The 25156-nt window shown below is 41.0% G+C and overlaps 1 protein-coding gene across 1 annotated transcript in view; it reads right to left on the minus strand.

Annotated features, from left to right (window-relative positions):
• The window catches only part of TAFA1 (TAFA chemokine like family member 1), a 503532-nt gene that overhangs the window by 101325 nt on the left and 377051 nt on the right, over nucleotides 1–25156 (minus strand). Inside the window, exon 3 of the mRNA XM_036331612.1 lies at nucleotides 9740–9880. Within this exon, the coding sequence (XP_036187505.1) occupies nucleotides 9740–9880 (141 nt within the window). The remainder of the gene's footprint in view (nucleotides 1–9739; nucleotides 9881–25156) is intronic.

Below are 25156 nucleotides of genomic sequence, written 5' to 3' on the forward strand. Positions count from 1 at the left end.
TTAGTTGACGTTGAAATTTAGTTCATTAAATCTTACCATTAATTTTTTAAAATAATGCCATAATGAAAATGTCAAATAACACTAGGGATTATAAGTGAAATAGTTATTTTGGGGAAAGTGAGAATGTTCCACAAATGTTCTAGCTCCATTGGAGATCCTAATTCTATCTAACCTTGTATAATTGGTACATGAAATTTCCTTTCCATGTCCATCCCACCCAATAGGAGCCCAGGTCTCTCCTCTGGCTTCCTGGTTTTGTAAGTGTCCTGGGGTCACCTATCAGGATGAAATGTGAAGGAGGGCTTAGGACACTGGCGGTTATGATTCCTGTTGGACAGTCAGTGCGCCATGTGCTATATGCTATTCATGGATGGTCTAATTGGAAGACAACCAAAGGATATGAAGAGGGAGTGCTGAGCTACCATACATAATGCTCTCCTGGTTGGCAGCTGGAGAGGTGGTCCGCCAGGGGCAACACGGCTCTCTGATGGTGGTGGCGGAGAGCCTTTGCTCCAGTGAACCACACTTCCCCTCCCCCTGTGGTCCCCTCTCCCTCAGCTCACAGCATCCATCATAGTCTGCGGGTAGAAAAAAAGTAATTCTTCAATTTATGTCTAAGTATTTAAATGGCTTTTGAACTTAATCACCAAATATTTGGGTCTCTGTTCTTTGGTTAGTGGGTAACTAATGTGTCATTGTTTGGGCTTGGGACAGACCCTCAAAAACTCAAGGAGCTGGAAAGGATGGAGGAAGACACCATTAATTTTCAAAATAGTATCCATTCTCATGAGTGTCTACACAGCCTTAGCTGAAATGACCGGCATCTTCCACATAGAAATGTACTGATATTCTCAGCAGCTTCCAGTGCTACTGCAGAAGGACAGGGCTATAAATTTCCCGAGAACTGTGAAAGAACAAGCCGCACTCGTTATTCATATGGAAAGCACATAAGTAACACAGGACCTGAAATCTTGCCTTCTCTAGGCTGGAGCCCAGCTAGAGGGCTGGGAGCTGACTCCTTAGATTTAGAACAACATTCCCCCCACCCTTTCTGAATAGAAAAAAAAAAAATGAATAAAGTGCTCTCATTTCAGACAAGAGCAGGTCTTTGAAAACACCTGAGTTCCTTGGATGGAAACCAGTGACTTTGGGGCTACTTTAGGGAAATTCTCTTGTTGATGAATTTTATATTATTGTAACCCAGTACATCGCAGCTACGTACATGACAGGGTTTGTGTGTGCCATGACATGATGTCTCTCTGTCTCTCTCTCTCTTACACATACACACACACACACACACACACACACACACACACACACGAATGACAAATATTTGTGCAGAGAATTGTATACCTCCCTAGTGACTATAAAGATGGACTTATGATGGAACATACTGTATTTAGGCCCAAGTACATGCACTAAATATACTTTTATGTATAGTTTGAAGTGACATCAAAATCTTTATATTTCTTAGATAATATCAAGATTAATTAATTTGATCCTGTTAAGGAAATGCAGAGTATTACACATCCAATAATTGTTGCTAAATAAAGTTACCACCAATTGATATAATGCATATAATTTGTGTTATGTTCCCCAAACATCCAGTCTCATTACAAAATTTGGTATTTCTCTTCTCTCCTTTTAGTGAATCAAATAAAGAAAAGTAGCTGAGTTTGTAAGCTGTTTATCACTGAGTATGACTTACATGTAATTTTTCTCCCTTCCCTCCTTAATACTGGGTATTACCAACCTTTTTATCTCTGCCCATTTGATTGACGAAATATTGTGTATTAGTGTTTAATTTATACTTCTTCAATTAAGTGGTATTGAGCATTTCCCCATGTTTACCAGCCACTCTTTCACTGAAAGAGTGAACTATATAAGACATTTCCTTATACTTAAAAAATACAAATTCAGACCATTTTATATAAAATGACACCATTTTCATTTATCAAGTTTTATGTGTGGGCATCTGTAGGCCTGCATGTATATAGATATTTTCTGTAATATACACAGAAATATGGGAACAGTTGTTCCTTCTGATAATTAGGATATGAGAGTACTGATGGGGGAGGGAAAAAGAGGGGGGTACTGATATTTTTATATTTTCTTTGCTATTTGTGTATACATGCTTTTATTTCTACTTATACCCAATTATGTGTATTATTTTTATACTATACAGAATTGTTTTCCAAAAAAAATTAATTTTCTTATTAACTTGAGAATAGTAGGGGGGACTGTGAGCCAGAGCTATCCATTCTGCTGTCTTCAGCAATCAGGCAGGTAACATGCATGTGCCGGAGCCAGGTATGATCATAGGCGTGGTGAGCCTGTGGGAACTGAGAGGCACACAATGTCACATTCCCATCACTCTGCTGCCCTATGGAAAAGGCCTGAGGGCGGTGTCTGCCGTGGGCTGTGAGCTGGCAATGGCTGCTCTACACTACAAAGAAGTGACATCCAGTATCAGAGGTAGAGGACCAGCTGAAGATGGAATTCACGCTCTTTATTATGCGAAGGAACAGGTACAGAGACTGACGTTTAGTATGAAAAACTGTGTCCATTCTTGCACGTCCTCCCTCTCATTACTCTTGCTAACACAGGCTTCCTAATTTCTCTTACCCAAGCAGTGTTAAGTGTCAAGTAGGGGAGCACAAGAAAATTCATATGTAATTCAGAAGTTATACCTGAAAAATGCCACCGTCTTCTAATAAAAATGACTGGATCTCCTCTCACAAATGCCTCCTGATAAAGCCAACTGAGCTCGGCATTCATAACAAGCTAGAACCTTCCTTGATAGAACAAAGCAAGTTTTAAATGAAGACCGTAGGAAGGGAGCAAGGAGCACTGCTGTGGCCCGTCCCAGACCCACCTCCACAATTCATTCCTTGGTATTTCATTGTGTGGGATGGCAAGTAACAAATGGCAGAACCAAAGCAGGCCCTCTGCCCTTCCCCTACAATGTTTCAAATCTGTGACTAACAGGAAGGGCTTAAGCTTTTCATATTGTCTTTGCTGGGGAAGGTCTCTAGAGGGTTCCAAGCTACAGCTGAGTCTGCCATGTCACTGAGACATGAGCCTGGTCAGCCAGCCTTAGGGAAAAACACTGAGCTCTTGGCATAGCCGTTCTCAGCCAGCCCGGGAGACCTACAAAAACACTTAGAGAGACGAAAACAGAACGTCCTCTCTCTGGTCGGTACCAGCATGGCCCAAAGTCTAATGCACAGGACACTGGGTCTGCAGGATGCATTACAGAGAAAGGCTCTCTCATCAAACATGTGTACTTGAAATATCGGTGCATCACTTTGTAAAATATCTGGCTGTCTAACCACCATGCTGTACCCCTGAAACTAATATAACATAATAATTAATGTAAACTGTAAATGAAGAAAGAAATTTTAAAAAAAGAAAACGTTTGAAAAATACTGTGTTCAAGTTCCTTAAGCTTCTTATCTATGGAACTTCTCAGGACCTTACTTGCTATCATGGTTTGGGAGCTAAGAAGGGGCTATTTCATGCCACATTCGTCATATACATTCCATGGTCTTCTACAGAGAACTGGTGCTGAATTTCAAATTTCCTCTGATTCCCAGACCTTTTTCTCCACCACATCTGTCTCTAAGGAATATGATGGTATGTGGTCAAGAAACTTTTATCAGGGTATTTCCATGGTAAGAAATGATCTCCAGAAGCAATTTTTTTTGCAGAGATTCTGGTTCTTAAATTATATATAATGTACTTGAAAAAAGTTGAAGTCTCAACCTACTAAATAAGTTTTATTTAGTTAAAAATAGTTATAAGCTGTGAGCCTGAGTACAAACTGTTGTTTGGAAGGATGAAGGACCCAGTCTTATGGATAGATGCTTTAATATGTCTTCTCAGTATCGAGTCTCTTACTTCTCTCTTTTGTTACAGTTCTTTCTGATCTTTCCTTCCCATGTCCCTGTCTGTCTTCTTCCTTGTGTATCTGTTTGTCTTCCTGGGTTTAGCCTTGTGCATCTTTATTTCTGTCTCTCTTACTCTGATCCTGGAGGCTAAGTATGATGAGCAAGGAGCTGTGTCTTGATATATTGTGGGGGGTTTTCTTCACAGAAATAGGTAGGATGGCTTTCTCATTATGTTAACTGTACTCTAATAGTTAACATCAGAAATCTGGGATTTCGATAACTGAAAATTAGAAAGTTACATGTTATAAGCTGACCTCTTCTTGCTGTTGCCTTTGGCTTGTATCTCAGTATAAAAAGACAAGAATACCAAGTAAAGTTTGCTAGCCCTCAGAGTCATTAAAATGGTCATAATTTATACTGGATGGGAAAGGAAGGCCTATGAACTTATCATGAGGATTTCTCTTAATTAGATTGATACTAAAATCCACCATTGAACTAAAAGACCTCCTCTACTAACCAGTAGTTATAATCATTTTTTCACATATTTCTCTAAGTTAGAAATAGACATAAATTACATGAGAATAAACTCTAGAGAAAAATTGAATGAAAGTTTCCCCATGAAAGTAATTTTATCCTCTATGCCTTAAGCACTGAAGCTTTAGTCATTCTCTAAAACTGAAATCATATTTACAAAGCTGCTTCTTACGTAGGGCAATCAATCAACCATCCTTAAGACACAGAAAGGGAAGAGGCAGGTACTGCCCAAAGTGAAGCATGGTAGTCCCGGAAGTGTCCACGTGGTTAGACTTTCTTCCTTTTCTCAAAGCCCCTGGGATAGAACCTGTGCTATGTTAGATCCTGGTTCGGTTGTGATTGACAGTAAGTGGCCCTGGAGTCAGGGAGCCCAGGCGACCTCGTGGCTCTGCCACTGCGGGCTGCGGGGTTTTGAGCAAGTCTCCCAATCTCTGTGGCTCGCTTCTTGATGGGTAAAATGGAATAATGGAAGGATATAACACATGGGCTTGGAGGTAGAATTAAATAAATGTACAGACTTGAAGGACGTGGAAAAGTGGTAAGCCTTCAAGAAAATGTTAGCCATTATTTTTATTATTGTTATCATTATTTTTATTAATTATATTCCATTAATTTTAAAATGTTGAGCTGGATATTCTATGCCATTACAGATCAATTAGAATAATAAAGCATATTTTTAAAAGCCTCCTTTATGTCTGTTTGTTTTCCATATCTGCTTGGAAAAGGTCTTCCCTAAAGTAAATAATTATGTTTTGAAACACCATCTCTCGTTTGTGAGCTTTTATTTTATTTTAGGTTTAGTCCCTGGCAAGTACAACTGACCTGGGAACAATGTGGGTTTGAACGGTGTGTGTCCACTTACACGTGAACCTTTCATATCTGTCAGCTTCGCATCTGTGGATTCAACCAACCACAGATCAAAAAGCAGTTTTGCATTTCCAACCGTGGTTTCCAACCATGAATTTGAAATACAGCTTTTGGTTCTTGGTTGGTTGAATCCACAGTATTGAAGGGCACACTGTAGAGTCAAAAGTTATACTCAGATTTTCAGCTACTTGGGCCTGGGGGTGGGGAGGTGAGGGTGGCACCCCTAACCCCAGCATTGTTTAAGGAGATTAGGAACTGTAATTGGAGCTTAATAGAAGGTTGTACATTATAGTCCGAGTTGGCCTCAACCAAAGATCTTGAGTAAGGGTGCCCCCACCCCCATTTTGGGTCATAGATTTAATTAAAACATTTCAGGGTGTGGATTAAACTGTAAAGGCGTATTCCTTCAGAATCGTGCTAGACCCAAGTCCAAGGTATCCTGCTTTTTATAATATTTACAATGAGTACCCCCAAATTTAAGTTGTTGAGCATGCTTTTTGCCATTTTCAGTCACTAGCCAATAGAATATCATTTTAAAACTAAAATTCGCTACTTAAAAATTGCTCCAAATATCATAAATCACACTTTTTAAATAAGTTGCTAAGATTGTACTGCAGAATTTATGTCCCGTTTAAAATGATCTGGCTTCAGGTTTGGAATATATGCTTATTATTATAATCCAATACATGCTTATTTTAAAATCTTCTGTTCCTCTGCTTTTGAAAGTACTGTAGAAATTGCCACTGACCCACACTTTCAGAGGAAAGCGAGTAACAGACCGCAGAACCCTTGTGATGGGAAAGGCACCAGGGGCGACAGATTATATTTAGGACAAATGTGCTTCATGGACCGACAAGTGCTGTCAAGGGCAGGGGCTGGTTCTAGGCTTCCTGGACTGAGGAAGGGAAGTGCAGTGAGCCCCATCTATGCACCAAAGTGGGACATAGTTAGATAAATGGTGGTGATCCTCCCTGAATCTATGTGGCTACTGACAGAGATGTCCAAAGAGTGTGTATTAAGTTGGGAAATGCTCACCATATAGCAAATGAAACAAACTGCTGATAAAACAGTGCTACAATATTTTAGTTTAATAAAATACATAGTATGTGAGTTTCTCTTTAATAAGGGGTAAGGCTGGAAAGAGGTGCACATGTTACCTTATAAAGCAATGATAATCTTTGAGCAACAATGTTATGGGTGATTTTAATGTACAGATGCATTTTTTTTTTTTAGTTTTCAAGATTCCTAAAATGAACATGCATGTATCCCTGAATACGGCATTCGCTATGTCCAGGGTAAATGGCCAGAAGCAGTTCCAAGAAAAGTTGGTGACTAAAATGCCCCTGTGTTGAATTAACACAAACAGGACTTCGGGAAGCAATGCCCCCTCCGAAGCATGACCAGCATGCATTTGTGAGACAGGAAACAGAGGCCATCATTTAACGAGCACTGGATGGGAACCGGCCATCATGCAGAACACAGTGTACACATGACTCCCTTAACTGCGTGAAGTAGAAACAATTATTATCCCCATTTTACACACCAGGAAGCAGGTTAGAAAAGAAATGTCACTCGCCCAAGGTCATGGCTTAATTACTGTACTAGAAATATTAATTTACATCCACACTTCAGATTTAATCTGCATGTAGAGATCTAAGCCATTAAGTCCATTTTGATCATAGCAACACACAGACTTGCCATCCATGGCAGTGGATCCCAGGAAACCAGCCAGCGGGAGACTCTGGAACACTTTATTCTTTGACTTTCGCTTGGAAGATAGACTAATAACCCTCGTGCCCGAACCTACTACCCTAAGGGTTCAGAGTTTCCCACGCCAAACAGACCTGCTCTGAGAGACAAATGCTACCATGACATGGCATAGCTTCCCCCAGAATGAGGGCCCGCTGCCACCCCTCTGCCAGCAGACACAGCATCCCTCTCGGTGCCTGGCATCCAAACCCTGAAGGCAGTTACAGCTCTCGATCATTAGAGACAAAAATGAACTGAAACGAAATGGGATTTATCGTTAACAGACTCAGGGCTTTCTTTGGCGAGAACAGGAGTTTTATGTTTTTATGTTTATTGGCTTCTAGGACCAAGAGTTTTCTCTGGTGAGAGGGTGAGGCAGCTTTTCTGGTCTAGCCGCTTGCCGTCTCCGCACTGGAGGTGCCTCGTTGTGTTGACTGGGATTTAGAAATAACCACATGCAGGTTTCTCCACTGACATTTGGGGCTGAATGACAGCCTGTGGTGGGGGCTCTCTGCATTGTAGGATGTTTAGCAGCATCTACCCACCAGATGCCAGGAGCACCCCTTAGTTATAACGAATGTCTGGACTGAAATGTCTCCAGACATTGACAAATAAACCCCGAGGATCGCCCTGATGGAGAACTCTAGTTCACGGTGTGTTTCCTCTCCTCACTTTTTCACATCCTTAACAAAAAAAGCTTGACCTGCCCACAGAAGAGAATGGGCACCTGTGCATGCCACATAAGTTCGTAAGTTTGTTCCTTTGGCTGATTGGGCAAAGGTTGGCATGTGACCGAAGCTGGGCCAATCATATTTAGTGTTTTCAGAGAATGCATTTAAGACATAAACTGAGTCAAATATATTTGGGACATACCATGGTGCTGAGGGAGTTCAGAGCAGGCACAATGGAAATGAAAGCCTCATGCCGTCCTTGAGTTATAGGGAGGCAAAGGCTCAAATCCTCGAAGAGGGAACCAGTCCACACAAAGGAGAATGAAGGAAACAGGTCGGAAACAAAGCAAAGCAGATGGAGAATTTTTGAATTCTCCAGGCAGCTGAGGTTTGGCTGAATTTCCTGTGACCGGCTCGCCCAGAATTTTTCTATTTTCTTAAAAAATAACTTCATCTTTACTTGGCCCAGTTTGAGAGTGTTTCTCTTACCAACTACACAGTGATTCATAATGAAAATCCGTAACAGGAGCCAATCTGGAAGGTTTTTACCATCTATATCTGGAGCCAGAAGAATGAGCCCTGAGCCAGAAAAGTCAAGCTCCAATTCCTGCCGTGTGACCCTGAGCATGTGACTCACTTCTTTAATCCTGATTTCCTTACTGAAGAGTTTGGAGGTCAACTCATACGTGGCTCTAAAATGATAAAAGCTGAAGCTGGCAAGAGAAATGTGTGGTCCCTTTGAACCTTGGACTCACTGTTTGATAGATCATATAAAATTGCTTTAAAGATGGTGCTCAAGATCTAGTATTACTGGGTCAGTTACTCAGGGATCAAGAGTTAGTTAAGCCCAGCTGGTGTTGCTCAGTGGTTGAGCATTGACCTATGAACCAGGAGGTCACAGGTTCGATTTCCAGTCAGTGCACATGCCCAGGTTGTGGGCTTCATCCCCAAAGGGGGAGGGGAGTGTGCAGAGGCAGCCGATGGATGATTCTCTATCATCATTGATATTTCTATCTCTCTCCCCCTCTCCATTCCCCTTTGAAATCAATAAAAATATATTAAAAAGAAAAAGAGTTAGTTGAGCTACGACTTATCATCCATGAGACACTGAAAATTACTTAACCCTTCTAAGCCTCACTTTCTTCATGAATTAAATGCAGGGCAAGTGTGCCTGTGCCCGGGGTCCCTGTCTCACGGTCTTCATGCCCTGGCCCATTTCCACACTGAATGCAAGGGTTGATGTGTATAACCAATAGGTTATCATGGAAACAATGACGTGTCACTTCTGAGCTTAGATTGTCAAAAGGTCATTTTGGCTTCTGTATTGTTCTCTTGGCTCACACACTATGGGGGAGGCCAGATGCCATGTTGTCAGGATGTCAAGCTTCTACAGAGAGGTCCCCTGAGGAGGAGCTGGGGCCACCTATCCACAGCAAGGTGAGTGAGCCATGTTAGAGCTGTCTTCCACTACCAGGCAGGCTGTGACCGCAACTCCAGGAGAAACCCTGAGCCAGAACCAGCCAGCAAAGGTGAATTCTTGACCAACAGAAACTGAGATAATGTCTGCTGTTTAAAGCTGCTAAATGTGGAGGGTAATTTGTTGCAGAGCAAATGATCTAGTGCATGAGAAGTGTTTAGGACAGTGCGTGGCACACTCCATCATGAATGTATGTGAAGCACCGAGCATATAGTAAATGCTCATTAAATATGTGTTAAATGAATGTTAGGTATTGTTTTCTTTACTACCATTATCACCCTCATCATTGTAAGCAACCTCAATCCACAATCACTTCCCAAATGAGCTGGATTCTCACATTTCTTCTCTAAAATTGTTAAAATAGAGCTACTTAAAAATGTGATAGCCTGAGAAACAAGAATTCAAACTCTACCCTGAGGGCTGGCATTTACTCTGGATGCGCCGTGTTCACTATCCTGGGCCTCATTTAGGTGAAACAGAAATACACGTTATGCCCGGTGAGCCCAACCCCAGGTGAGCACCCAGAGAGAGAGGCAACACCAGTGACTCACCGTCCACACAGGAAGGCCGGTTCCTGGTCGTTCCGGCCACTTTCCCAGGTAGACAGGAGCACTTCACCGTCTGCGACCGCTCCTCAATGCGGTTCTTGTTACAGCATCTGTGTGCGGCTATCACTTCACACGTCCCTCCTTCTGGAGAGAGAGAAAGAATAGGGCATCTGATGAGAGAGGATTCAAGCGGCCATTTATGCCTGTGGGGATCCGAGGGGAAGGCTGGGGAAATGGTGTAAGGGAGAGAAATGATAGAAACAGCCACCCTGAGATCTAATTCCTACGTGATTCTTCCCACCCTCTCCATGTAACATGTACATATACATGTAGACACAATTACGTACAAGGTCTGTGTGATCTTGAGGAGGACAACGGCATTGTAATACACTTCAAATGCAACAAAGGTACCACACAGAGGCCCAGGGAGGGCGACTCGGGGCTGGCGGGCTGAAAGGCCGAGCTCAGTGAGCGCCTGGGGCTGCCACAGAGAAAGGGGTGGCCTGACTTGAGTGCCTGAGACGATGGGAGCTCACTCCTGAGTTACCTTTGATTTGCAATTCTCTGCGCTCCCGTTAATGGCACGCACCTGCTCCTCCAGCGATGCAGCGCCTGCAGAGGTGGGAGGACTGCCCAGGATTTATCTCTCCCTCCCACAACCTGCCCTCTCTCAAGGGGGCTCCATAGAACATCTAACTGGGAGTCATTTCCCCAATCCAGATCCATTCCAGAAATTATGGGAATAACCGCTGGGGAAATAGGTCTATGCTGTAAATGGCACCTCAAACCAGAGACCGAAGCAGAAGGCTTCGCTGGTTGCTGCAGGCCAGCCATGCATTCCTCAGCGTTCCTTGGCACCTACTCATGTCTTTCCCTCCCCTCCGGGTTCTTCCCAGGCACACTGCCTGACTGTGAGGTTTGGTGAGCATTCAGGTGGGCCTGTCCTGCCTGCAGGGCATCCCGTTCCCAGGGGACATAAATGACACTCCAAGTGACCAAGAACCAGAAATTATCTTCCCAACATCAAGCTTTGCATTTAGAAAAACTGTTTTTCTTTTGACAAGAATCAGCCATAACATTTATGATTCTTGGCATTTAGGATTCAGTTGGCAGAAATGCATCACGCATTTGCTAAGCAACCACTATATACAAGTTACTGTGTTATAAACTGTAGGGGAGCACTTTAAAAAGGGGAAAAAAAGAAATTAAGAAAAAAGAAAGAAAAAAAATCATTGATAAAAGGAGGGGGCGGGGAGGAAGGAGCGAGGACTGAAGGCAGCTCCATCCTGTCCTAAAATGCACAGTGTAATCAGTGCTCCTCACTGCAGGGGTGGGGGCTGAGGTGGTCTGACTATTTGTCCTACCCACTAATGGTATTTGACAAAACTGTAGACATTTTTAATCATCATGACTGTGAGAGTTGGATGAAACTTTCCATCGGATGCATCCTGTACATTCTCCGACCAGGAATCGAACCCACAACCTGGATATGTGCCCTGACTGGAAATCGAACCGTGACCCTTCAGTGGATGCTCCAACCAACTGAGCCACACCAGCCGGGGCACATCACTATTGCATTTAGTATGTTGCTCAAAATATTCCAACTTTGGCCACTGTGAGCTCCTTCAGGTGATTTCTATGTATTCCCCTTTCCCCTTTTCTTGGGCACTTCCTTACTTTCTGGTGCTACAAGACCCTCCAGATTTACCTCATTTATGTCCTATGCTGGTCCTAGAATCAGCCATTTCTCTAAGGAGACTGTCATTTAATAATATTAAATACATTATTTATATTATTAAATTATTAACTAGAGGCCCAATGCATGAAATTCATGCAAGGGGCTCGGCCCTCACAGCCTCAGCTTCATCCGGAAGGTCATCCGGAAGGATGTCTGGAAGGTCATTTGGCTGCCCAGTCTAATTAGCATATTATGCTTTTATTATTATAGATATTAAATAATATATTATATTATTAATATTAAATAAGGTTATTTATTTAAAATTATTAAAACAATTTATAATTTTTCAATTAAAGTTAACATTTATTATTATACTAGAGGCCTGATGCATGAAATTTGTGCAAGGGGCTTGGCCCTTGCTGCCGCAGCAGCTGCCTCGGCCCTCCCAGCCTTGGCTTTGTCCAGAAGATCATCTGGAAGGATCTCTGGAAGGACATCCAGAAGGTGGTTCAGCTGTCTGGTCTAATTAGCATATTATGCTTTTATTATTACGATTAATTTCAGGTGTGTAGCATAGTGATTAGACATTTATATAATTTACAAGGTGACTCCCCCAATAGGTCTTGCACTTACCTGACACCATATATAGTTATTAAGATACTACTGATTATATTCCCTACACTGTGATTTACATCCCCATGACTATTCTGTAACTGTCAATTTTTACTTTTTAATCCCTTCACCTTTTTCACCCAGCTCCCCAAACTCCTTCCCATCTGGCAACCATCTGTTTATTCATTCTATCTATGCATTTGTTTCTGTTTTGTTTGTTTATTTTGTTTTATAGATTCCACATTAAGTGAAATCATATGGTAGCTGTCTTGCTCTATCTGACTTATCTCATTTAGCACAATACCCACTAGGTCCATTTATGTTGTCACAAATAGTGAAATTTCATTCTTTTTTATTACTGAGTAAAATTCCATCGTCTATATATACTACATCTTCTTAGCCAATCCTTTTTCAATTGGAGCATTTAATCCATTTATATTTAAGGTAATATATAGTTATATAGAGATATGTGTAATCAATTTACATTTAAAGTAATATATAGGTATGTAGTTCCTGCCATTTTATTAATTGTTCTCTGTTTTTATAGTTCTTCCCCATTGCTTACTAGAGGTCTGATGCAAGAAATGAGTGCCAGAGTAGACCCAGGTGCCAGCACTGGCTTCTCTCTGGCAGCTGGAACTCGGGCTTCCTTCCGGCTGCATCTGGAAGGACAGAAGGACGTCCGGAAGGACGTCTGCTCTAATTAACATATTATGCTTTTATTGTTATAGATTCTCTGCTCTCGCATGTTGATGACTTTTTGCAGTGTTGTATTTGGATTCCTTTCTCATTATTTCTTGAATATCTCTTGTAGACTTTTGGTTTTTGGTTTCCATGTACTTCATGTATACCAAGCTACATCTATAATAGTCTATTTTAACTTGATCATCACTCTAAAATTACTACCACTTTTACTCACCCCTTCTATGTTTATGTTTTGTCATTATTTTTTATTTCTTTTTGTGTGTGTGTATTTGTGTGAATTCTTTAATTTACTGTTAAAATTATATGTGATCTTCTAACATTTGTTGTTTAAAAACAATATTTTTATTGATTTAAGAGAGAGAGAGAGAGGAAGGGAGGGATGGAAACATCAATGATGAGAAACATCATTGATTGGCTTCTCCTGCCTGCCCTCTACTGGAGATTGAGCCTGTAACTCTGGCATGTGACCTGACTGGGAATTGAACCATGATTTCCTGGTTCATGGGTTGATGCTTAACCACTGAGCAATACTAGCTGGACCCTACATTTTCCTTTTAAGCTTTATACTAGTTTTAGTGTTTGTTGATCCACTGCTTTTGTCAGTGAGAATTATTTTTTTTGCGATATTTTCTCATTTAAATTTAAAATTTTTTTCTCCTTAAAAATGTTCCTCTAACAATACTGGTTTCGTAGTGATGAACTCATTCAGCTTTTTCTTGTCTGGGTAGCTATTTATATGTTCTTTGATTCTAAATGATAGTTTTGCTGGATGGAGTTATCTTGGTTGTAGGTCCTTGCTTTTTATGATTGAATATTTTGTGCCAATCCCTTCTGTTGTGCAAAGTTTCTGTTGAGAAATCAGGTGATACCCTAATGGGAACTTTCTTGTAGGTCACTGTTTTTCTCTTGCTACTTTTATGATTTTCTCTTTGTCTTTAATCCTTGGCATTTTAATTATGATTTGTCTTGGTGTGGGCCTCTCTGTGTTCATTTTGTTTGGGACTCTGTGATTTCTTGATTTGTGTGTGTATTTCCTTTACCTGGCTAGTGAAATTTTTTGTCATTATTTCTTCACATAGGTTTTCAATCCTTACTCTCTCTCTCTCTCTCTCTCCTCCTTCTGGGATCCCTATGATATGAATGTTGTTACACTTAGAGTTGTCCCAGAAGTCCCTTAAGCTATCCTTATTTAAATGTATTTTCTGCTACCTTGTCTACCAAATTGCTGATTTGATTATCTATTTAGTCTAATCTGCTATTGGTCCCATCTGATATATTTTTAATTTTAGTTATTGCATTCTTCATTTCTGACTAGTCCTTTTTTATGCTTTCCACCTCCCTTTTCATGCTTTCCATCTCTTTGCTGAAGTTCCCACTAAGATCCCCTATCCTTCCTCTGAGCTCATGGACACGCCTCATCAGCTGTATTTTTAACTCCCCCTCTGATAGATTGTCTCCGGTTTGTTTAGTTTCTTTTGTGGAGTTTTGGCCAAAACTGCTCTTTCATTTAGGGCACATTTTTTTTGTCTTATTTTGGTTGTCTCCCTGTATTTGTTTCTATGTATTAAGTAGATCTGTTATGAGTCCCAGTATTAGCAGAGTAGCCTCATGCAGTAGGTGTCCTGTGGGACTAGTTTTGCGGTCTCTCTAGTCCCCTGAGCGAAGTGTTCCAGGAGTGTATCTTGTGTGTCTGAGACTTGAATGTTGTTGGCATATCAGTGGGTGGGATTGACCCTTAGGTTGATTGGCTGTGAGAACTGGCCATGACTATAGCAGACAAGCTTTTGTGTGGGGCTTACCCCATGGAGTGGAATTCACTTTAGCAGGCTCAGGTGTCAAGTCTGCCCTTTGGGTGTGATGTTTGTGGTATTAATTGGGTGGTCTTCTTATGTGGTCTGAAGTTTGCCACCAAGTATATTGATTCTGGGGCATTGGGGTAGGGACTCTGGGTAAGGCCAAGTTTAGCCACTGCCTGTGTCCAGTCCAGGGCCACCTGGTAGGAGTTACAAAGCGATCTGCACTTGCTAGATGCCTATGCTGGGCTTGGAAGTGCCTGGGAATGGCTATGCTATGAACTGAGACCACCTGCCACAGTACAGGGCTTGGGGTCACTTAGCCAGAGGTATGGAGCATGTCGAGGCCAGCTGCTGCTTGTTTGGGTTTTGGTATCTTAGAGAAATTTATGAAAGTCCACAGTGTAGACTCAGGCTGGCTGCTTGTTTGGATTACCTCTTAAAGAGGATCTGTGGATTGGGTGGGGCAGGTACTCAGAGAATCACCAGGGTGGGGCAAGAACAGTGTTAATCAGTTAATGCAGACTCAGATTTGGTGGAAGACTGCACCTGCAGGTTGTGTGAGGTGAGGGCTCAACAGAGAAACAATGGTACCTGCCTGAGCCTTAGTCCTAGAGAAAACTGCCCTTCCCAGCCTCCTCTTGAAACCAGACAATTCAGTTCTTCCCTGTATGTCCCTGATGCTTTGTGGATGCTTTCCCTTCGCTGGAGCTTAGGGCCAGTGTTTGTGAGCTGGTGAGTTTGTGTGCAGGCCCGTTAAGAGGACTCCTGGGTCTATAGCAGCCCTCTGCCTCATCTGGAAGGAATCCTTGGTTTTCACATCTAACTGATGTGGGGACTCCTCTTCTTGGCACTGGTGCTCTGAGCTGAGGAGCCCAGTGTTTGACTACTGGGATCTTCCCAGCTGAGCTATCCCTCCTGATTCTTTACTGCCACATGTGAGTGTGGGACCAGTTGCTTCCATGTCTTTACTCCTCTTACCAGGCTCCCTGTTGCTTCTCCTTTATATGCTTAGTTATAGAATTTCTGTTCAGCTAGTGTTTAAGTGGTTGTTCTATAATTTAGCTATAATTTGGATGTGGTAATGGGAGGAGGTGGACCCAGTGTTTATGTAGTATGCCATCTTGACCAGAAGTTCCAGTCAGGGTATTTAAAAAAACAACAACATTAGAGTAGATGGAACTGAATACCTGAAATAGCATTTAATTTGAGCAGGCTTCCATCTCCAGAGAGAGACCTTATTCTATGTTGCAATGCAGCGCAAATGGGTATTTTAAAGCCAGTAACTGCTGTGATCTGAATATTGCTCTAGAGTGACCAACTAGGCTGCTGTTTTCAATAGTGGTTAGAGAAGTGCAAGGTGCCAAATGGAGGGAACAAAAAGCCAATCGATGCAAGATTCTGAGCAGGAAGTAAGGAGGCTTGAACTGGATTATTGAAAGACAATCTCAGTCTCACCACATACCCATCATTGGGATTAGAGTTAATGGAACAACAGTGTTAATCACACATTACACTCTTTAACACAGACACCTACAATTAGGTCCCTTTAGTTTGTAATTGTCAGCTGCAAGTTCCCTCAGTCAAGTCAGTAATAGCTGGTTTTTTTGTCATGAAAATACCACTAATTTAAAAGTAACCATTTGACTTTAATACAAGACTAAAGCAATGTTTATGACTAAAAACAGCACAAAGCTTATGAAAGGTCCAGGTCATATCTTGACTCTTATTTGGTTTACAGTCAGTCCAGCAGACCCAGTGATAGATATGCCAGACTGTCTGAGATACTGCACTGACTTAAATCATATGAACAACAAGGTGGCCCCAGGAAGCCAAAACTCAGTCCCTCCCAGCACAGTTGTGAATGAAGAAAAGGGGCAGCTCTGTGTCATCTCAGTGCTGACTGCCATTTAGGGAGCTCAGAAGAGGGTGCTGGGCACTGCACTTGGCTCTTGACCTACCTACATTATTTATAAGCCTCATAACAATTGTACAGCTATTGTACCACTTTACAGCCAAAAACCTGCTCAGAATCACACACGTGTGACCCAGATGTGTTTGACTCTAAAACTCATACTTTTTTTGCATCTTATCACAACTATTAAGTCTTTGCTGATGAAACATTCCAAAAGGAAGTCTGACACTTTGCTTAGAATGGTGATCATGGTTAACTAACCAGCCTGCCCTGCCCAACCTCGCAATCAAGTTTTGACCTCATTTGCTACCACCCTTCTCTCTGCTCTGGGGACACGGGTTTGTTTGAAGGCTATGGCCTAAACATGATGGGCATGATCCTTTTTGAGGGTTGCTCTAAATCCATGAGGTATTTCTCTAAATAGCAGGCATTTTTGGTTTTGACAAGTTGAACCCTGCACCTCTTGGGGCACCCTTCTCACAGATCTCTGGCTCATTCTCTCACTTCATTCTCTCACTTCTACATATTTGCCTAAATGCCTTAGTATCAAAGGCACATTTGGCCACCCTATTGAAATCATAATTCCCTTAGCCAACATGTTGGACTATGCCCCACCTGCCCTCCAGGGTACCTGTAACTCTCAAATATAGTGTATAATTTATTTATTAATTATATGTATTATCTGTGTGTTTTTCCCCTGGAATGTAATCTCCTTAAGGACAGGGGATACTGCTGTTTTCTTTATAAAACATTGTCTGGCATATTATTATTGGGGTTTAAAAAGTGCCTCTAATACATATTTCATTTAATCTTTAAAATAATTCAAAGACAGAAATGGGACTCCTGTTATCCCCATTTTCTAGTGAAGATTCAGGCTAAGAACAGCCAAATGACACGGCCATATATGTAATGATAATAATAATAATATCACAAGAACTAAACATTCATTGAATATTTACTACGTGTCTGACATCATGGTAGGCACATTACAAACCCTCAATGCAGTTTTTGCTCACACAAGCCCAATGAGGTTATGATTTCCCTCATTTTACAGAGGAGGCAACTGAGATCAAGTGTAGCTTAAACATTTGCCCACATTTTACCTAGTGGTGGCTGGCCGCATCTGGACCAGAACCCAGATCCTCTGAGCACATACACGGTGCTCTTTCCCAGTCCTGCCCAGGCACGCATGCTGCCAGTGACTGGGAACTGACAAGTACTCCATTTTCACTAAAACCTTGTATATAAAATCAATGATGCCAGACCACATTTTCCTCAGGCCCATGAATGATGGATTTGCCCACTGGAAGCTGGAGAGGTATTGCTCTGAATAACAAGCTCATGTGGTCTTGCCAAGTTGAACCAGGGCTTCAATTATACCTACTGCTCAGGTATGCCAATGTGAAGTCCAGACCAGGTCTCGGAGGCCCACGGGACCCTAACATTTAGAAAGTCTGATTGGAGCCATCATACTCAAATTTCCTGACCCCCAAGGTTTACATTTGTGACTGACATAGCCATAGTTGATCAGAGAACTTTAATCTTTCAGCCTATTCTGATGGTGAAATCCAGTTCTACTGATTTGTGTTGACAAAACAAAAATATTGGATTTCAACAGGACAAGACTCACATCTTTAGTCTTTGATAAGAAGCTTTCAAGTTATGCTTGTGGGGCTCTACAGATTATCTGAGAGGGTCCAGTTACATCCCTGGAGGAAAGAACAAAGCAGCTCTAGTATTTTATTGTTGACCTTCAGTATAATAGTCTATTCTTCTGTGATTGCTCTACTAAGGAAAGTGAAAACAATGTACACAGCTGATGCTCAGCCCCTCACATACTGACAAGTATTTGTTGGATAGATGGATGGATGGATGGATGGATGGATGGATGGATGGATGGATAGATAGATGGATGGATGGATGGATGGATAGATGGATGGATGGATGGATGGATGGATGGATGGATGGATGGATAGCTGAACAAGATGAAAAATAAATTACAAATCTGTCCTAGATCTTTGCACATTATGACAGTATGGAACTATTTCTTGAGAAGGTTGAATGTCTTTGGTATAGTAGTGTAGAATTACTTTGTAAGATACATTCCTCCTCCAAATTCTGAGTTTTACTTCTTGGCTATATCAACAGTCCATGTTTACTTTGTCTACCCAAGACATAGTGAGAAGCTAATCAAATTCTGTAAAAAGAAATAAAATTCTGGACTTCTATTATAATCACAGGGACATAATTTCTCAAAGACACTCTGGAACAGACTTTTTTAAAAAAAATATATTTTCACTAGAGGCCCAGTGCATGAAATTCATGTATGAGTAGGGTCCTTAGGCCTAGCTGGTGATCAGGGCCAAACGGGGCCTTCCAGCTGCTGGCCAGGGCCTTCCTTTGTTCTGCACCACCCCCTGGTGGTCAGCACACATCATAGTAAGCAATCAGTCTCCTGGTCGAACTCTCACGGGGACAATTTGCATATTAGATTTTTATATATGTAGATGGATTTCAGAGAGGAAGGGAGAAGGAGAGAGAGAGGATGAACATCATTGATGAGAGAGAATCATTGATCGGCTGCCTCCTGCACACCCCCTCCTGGGGATTGAGCCCACCACCTGGGCATGTACCGTTGACTGGAATTAAATCCAGGACCCTTCAGTCCACAGGTTGATGCTCTATGCACTGAGCAAAACCAGCTAGGGCTGGAACAGACTTTTAAGTCTTGCTACTGTCCTCATTTGCTGGCTGTTTGAAAAGGGGGACTAGAAACCAAAGCATTCTGTAGATTTGTCCCAATAAAAGCAAAGTAAAGTTAGCTTTGTCATAGCTCTTTCTGAGAACTAGAAAAATGCCCCTCAAACATATTTTATCTGCATTTAAAAATTACCTAGGTAACTGTTCTTTGAAACCTAACTGTAAAGATCATTGTAAAATCATAAAGTTATTTGTCATGTAGAAATCTTTCAGACTTTTCTTTGGCACAAATATCAATCTATTCCCAAGTTTTATTTCAATCTGAGTTAAAATGATTTCAAGATGATCTGTGGCCATCAAAGCAAAAATCATTTAAGTGCTCAGGAAATTGAGCTTCCTGTTTTTGCTTATGGATTATCAGAAAATGGCTTCCTTTCTGAATTTTACCCAGCATCCATAGATCCAGCAAACAAGACAGTGAGGTAACCTACAAGCTAATGGCAGAGAATGTGGTGCAAGGGACAAGCCAGTATGGAGGTTGTCCATACTATTCAGAGTTTTCAGATTATTGTTTCTATCCTCACCTTTCTTTGTCTATAGAAAACACATCTAAGATAAAATATAAGAAATTAGCTTTAGACCCTAAAACTAGCTTCATAAGGGGTCCCATTGTTCTTTCAGATTAGAAGATAAGTACAGTAATTGTCTGGCTAATGCAGGCTATCTGAAAAAATTAGATGTGTTGGATGGACATCAGTTTCCAAGTTCGCCTCCACCACACATTTTCAGAATGATTGTCTTGCTTCTCCATTGTCCATGTTCCCCCAGGTGGTGATGGGAAGGTCCCCTGCAGGGTAGCTCTGCTAAGCATCTGTCCACTTCCCCTTCTTTCTTTCTATTTGGTTTGTCAAAGCTCTGAGTACATTATGAAAACCTATTTTTAACAGGAAAGAAAGTTTCTAATATCCAAAAAGGGGGGGAAAAGACAGCATTTCAAGATTATTCCTGGCAGCATCAACTCTCAGAGCTGGAAAAGTTAAAAAAATGCCAACCCCAATATGCTTCTAGCAGTGATACCTCCTTCCCAGCTCAATGTATCATTGTCTTGCCTGATTCAAGTGAGGAAACATAAAGAAGATGAATTAATAAGGATACCATTTCCTATAAAGAGTCCACATTGATGAAAATTATATATCACTAGAGGCCTGGTTCACAGATTTGTGCACTGGTGGGGTCCCTTGGCCTGGCCTGTGGGGATCGGGCCAAAACCAGCTCTCCAACATCCCCTGGGGGTCCTGGATTGTGAGAGGGCACACACGAGGCCGAGGGACCGCACTGGTGCACAGCTGGGGCTGGGGAAGGACCATGGGAGAGCTTCAGGGTGTATCCAGCCCATCTGGCCCAGTCCTGATTAGCCGGACCCCAGCAGCAAGCTAACCTACCCCTCAGAGAGTCTGTCCCCTGGTGGTCAGTGTGCATCACAGTGACTGGTCAAACTGTTGAATGAACAGTCAGACACTTAGCATATTAGGCTTTTATTATACAGTGGGGCCTTGACTTACGAGTGTCCCGACTAACGAGTTTTTCGAGATACGAGCCGTCTCTCGGGTGATTTTTTGCTTTGAGTTGCGAGCTAAAATTCGGGTTACGAGCCAGCTTCAGATACTCCACCGCTAGTTGGTGCAGCGAACGTCACAGTGAACGCCACATCAGCCCAGCATCACCTGTCTCACTCGTTCACTTTAAGATTTGACATACTAGTAATTTGAGTTACGAGCTCCGTCACGGAACGAATTAAACTCGTAAGTCAAGGCCCCACCGTATAGGATAATGGAAAGGAAAGAGGAGGTTAGGAATTGGCAGGCAGATGGCTAAAAACTTGAAGGTTGGCATCATGAAACAGAGTTTGCCCCCAAAATAAACATCTAATAGAAATAGCTTATATCAGCCAACTGAATTGCTCTGAGCTACAAACTGGCTCAGCCATTGAAGAATGAGCACTTGTGGGAAATTGCTAATGTCTAATCCTTTTCTGAATGCCAAAGAAGTTGACATTCAGTAGTATATTTTGGTGTTGATGGTTTCATGTCTATGACTCAGCATAGCCAAGCAATTCAAAATTATTACACCACCAGCTTTTCTGGGAAAGAAGATGCTAGAGAAGAATGTAAAGTTTGAATCAAAGAAAATTATATTTTAAAAAAGGACTAACATAAGTCTAAACATAAGTCTATACATTTTTTTTGGCTCCTGTATTCACTATATAGGTTTTCTTTAGGTGGTCACCTTGAACCCCCATTATATGACCCTATAACTCTCATAATTATACCACATTAATAATCACAATGCATTATTTTGGAATTTTAAATAATGTTTTACTTTTCTTATAGAGCAGGGGTCCTCAAACTACAGCCCACGGGCCACATGCAAATACAAATATTGTATTTGTTCCTGTTTTGTTTTTTTACTTCAAAATAAGATATGTGCAGTGTGCACAGGAATTTTTTCATAGTTTTTTTTTTAAACTATAGTCTGGCCCTCCAACGGTCTGAGGGACAGTGAACTGGCCCCCTGTTTAAAAAGTTTGAGGACCCGTGTTATAGAGGGTAAAGCCAGCAATTTTTCTGTTTCATCACTTTAACCGAAGTACTGGTCCCAGGTCTGTTCTATAAATTTTTGTTGAATGAACCCATTTCCTAAAGAGTATCGCTTGACCCCCATTGTATGCTTTCAACAAGCTGACCTTTTGTGGTGTGCTTCCTGGAATAACTGGTTCACTGTCTGCATGTCCTGTTGGGCTGGACTCTTCATGATAGTAGAGACCACATCCTGTTTACTTCTTTATCCCTAGTGACTGGCATAATAGTAGACAGGCACATATTTGTAAATGATTAAATGACTGACTGATAAGAGAAAGAAAGAAAGAAAGAAAGAAAGAAAGAAAGAAAGAAAGAAAGAAAGAAAGAAAGAAAGAGAAAGAAAGAGAGGAAGAGAGAAAGAAGTCAGAGGAGGAAGGGGCCTGGCCAGTGTGGCTTAGTTGGTTGGGTGTTGTCCTATGCAATGAAAGGCTGCAGGTTTGATTCCTGTCAGGGCATATGCCTGGGTGGCAGGCTTAATCCCCAGTGCAGCCGATGGATGTTTTGCTCTCACATGGATGTTTTTCTCTCTCTCCCTCTTCTTTTCTCTTTCTCTAAAAATCAATTTTAAAATCTTTAAAGAAATAAAAAGAAAGGAATGGAGTGTGAGGAGAGAAAGAAAGAGGAAAACAAGAAAAAAAATAAAATGAAAAAAAAAATTTGTGGGAAGAGATCAACCAGATAACTTGTGTGCACAAATGCATAACACATGGACACAAATAATAGTGTGGTGAAGGCCTGAGATGGGGCAGGGCCAGCCTAGAGTGAATCGATGGAGGGGTCGGGGGAGGGGAAGAGAGTAAGCAATACTTTCAACAATAAAGATTTTTAAACTATTTAAAAAAAGAAAAGAAGAAAGATTGAACATCAACTAATTATTTTGCTGGAACTTTCCCTGAGTATCCATATGTAGTCTTTTCAGAAAACAAACTTGAATAATAAATGTAGCCTTTAGAATGAAATTTTTGCACCTTCAAGAAAAATCAACTTGAACATTGGTTTGGAGTAGAGCCAAACAGTACAAATAAAAGCATTTTATTCTAAAAAAAAAAAAAAAAAAGACTTGAAAAGGAAATAGCAATTAAGAGAAATCATAAAGAGACTGCAGTCCTTTCAGTCCTAATTAATAGTTAAGCCAGAACATATCTACTCATAGACCAACTTTTCAAGGAAATGAATAGAATGTGACTAAGGAATGTTAAGCCTGACATGGTTATTCAGACCCTTGCATTTTCATTTTATTGCAGTGGTTCCTTCCTTTAAAAGCTACTATCTGTGAGACAAGCACAGATTTCTGAGATTCACTTTTATGGGACTTCTGGATCAAGGCCTTATAAATAGCTCTCTTAGAATCTATTCTAGCAGATGTCAGAAATGCATACTTAAGACTGTGTTAAAAATGCTTTATTGACCCAATGGAAGGCAGCTCCAAGTGTCTTTGTAAATCATTGGCAAGAGAGACACTAATGAATCTTTAAGCATGTTTTGGTCGAGGGAGGCAAAAATGGCTGTTTGACTTGTTTATGCTCTAGATTAAACAAATCACCATCTTCTCTTCCCAGGACTCTGGGTACATAGAAGACAGACAAATGTAAGAAAAAGGAACAAATTCCTGGTCGGACAGCCATGCTGGAGGCAGTACAGCTTAATGAATCAGATAACAGGTTCTATGATCTCCTTGGTAACCCATCATTGTTTAATATCATGCTATTCAGCTTCCAAGTGTTTGAATTTTTTAATTGTTTTTATTGTAGTTTATATCTAATATGATGCCATTGTGGTCTGAGAAGATGCTTGATATGATTTCAATCTTCTTGAATTTGGAGAGACTTTGCCTGTGACCCAAAACTTCATCAGTAAAGAAAAAAAAAATAACAGGTTCTAGAGCAAGGCCATCAAGATTCAAGTACTGGATCTGCTGCTTCCTACTGTTTCCCATTCTTCACCTCAAGGATCTCCTCAGTTGGTCAAATGTGGGTGATGATAACATTAGCTTCACAGCATTGTTTTGAGGACTAAATAGCTATGACAATTAAATAACTATATGCAAGTGATTATATTAATACCTTCTTCAGAGTAGGCACTAAAAGATATTCTGCTGTTAGTAATAATACTGGAAACATCATTTTTGAGTAGATCATAAACTTTTTCTCATGCCCATCTCCCTACTCTCACACCAGGCCGATGGCTGGGGAACTGTATTTAGACCTCAGTATCCCTCTAAAATAAGATTGCTAAAAGTAATGTATACCATAATACACTCAACACACAACCCCTAAATCTCTCCTTTATATTTTTGAAAAAGGAAATGGCTTAAACATTGGATATATTAAACTTTACTGCAGAAACTCTTTTTAGTAATTGCACTAACAACATGGAAATATTTTTTTACTCAAAGATGCACTAATGAGGTTACAAAAAGAATGTCCTTGATTTTTGTCTGGTCTTTAAATACTTTAGAACATTTGCTCTTTTCCAGTAAGGATGCCTTGGATAGTATTAGGGAGGGGAACCCAAGTAGTGGTTTGAGTATCAGACTACTTTTGTGCTATTCTCAGCTCTGCCTGAGAATTTTGTTAAAATAATAACATAACATCTTCATCTGGCTATTTTCTGCACACAAATTTGCTTGCCTGGTCTAGACTTGCCTTCAATACACTAAAAACCAATGCAACCACAGAAGTGACTTATTGCTCAGTAAGAAAAGCCACTCAAAGGCTTGGTGGCAGCTGAAACAATGGAAGGGGGAGCTCTACCTCAAAGTGCAGTATTTACCTGGATATAAGCCCTGGAAACTAAATCACAGCAGTGCCTCCAGCTTCCGTGGGCCATTGTCTAAAATAAATAAGTCTGTATTCTCTTATTGTGATTATAGAAAAAGTTGGAATGAAATGGGCTAATAAAATGTCTGCGTCCATTATTCCCCTCTAAGGTGCAAGATTCTCAATCTATATCCCGCTTGGGTCTCTCCCAACTCTATGCTTCAAACAACATCACTGGTCCAGCTGGTGATAGTTTATCAAGCTTTACTTCTTTGTCACTAGCCTTTAAGGCTGGGAACAATGTGGAAACATTTTCTAGAAAAGAGGCAGAACATCCTATTTTGTATAAGCCATTCCTCAGGTTAGAATTTTCTAAAATTATCTGAAACACTGCCATGAAAGGTGAAATATATTAATATATAAATGGTATTTCAAATAATCAATATCATTTGAGTTGCTAGCTGGGTGACTTGAAGAAATCTGTAATCTCTGAGCTTTGGTCTCTTGTGAGTAAAATGCCTAACTTAAGGGATGTTTTAAGCATTAGATATTGTGCATTAAACGTAATTAATACATTGAGTAGCACATAGTAGGTACACTATAAATAAGAGCTGACATT

This window comes from Myotis myotis, unplaced genomic scaffold (assembly GCF_014108235.1).
Source record: "Myotis myotis isolate mMyoMyo1 unplaced genomic scaffold, mMyoMyo1.p scaffold_m19_p_13, whole genome shotgun sequence".
Taxonomy (NCBI): domain Eukaryota; kingdom Metazoa; phylum Chordata; class Mammalia; order Chiroptera; family Vespertilionidae; genus Myotis; species Myotis myotis.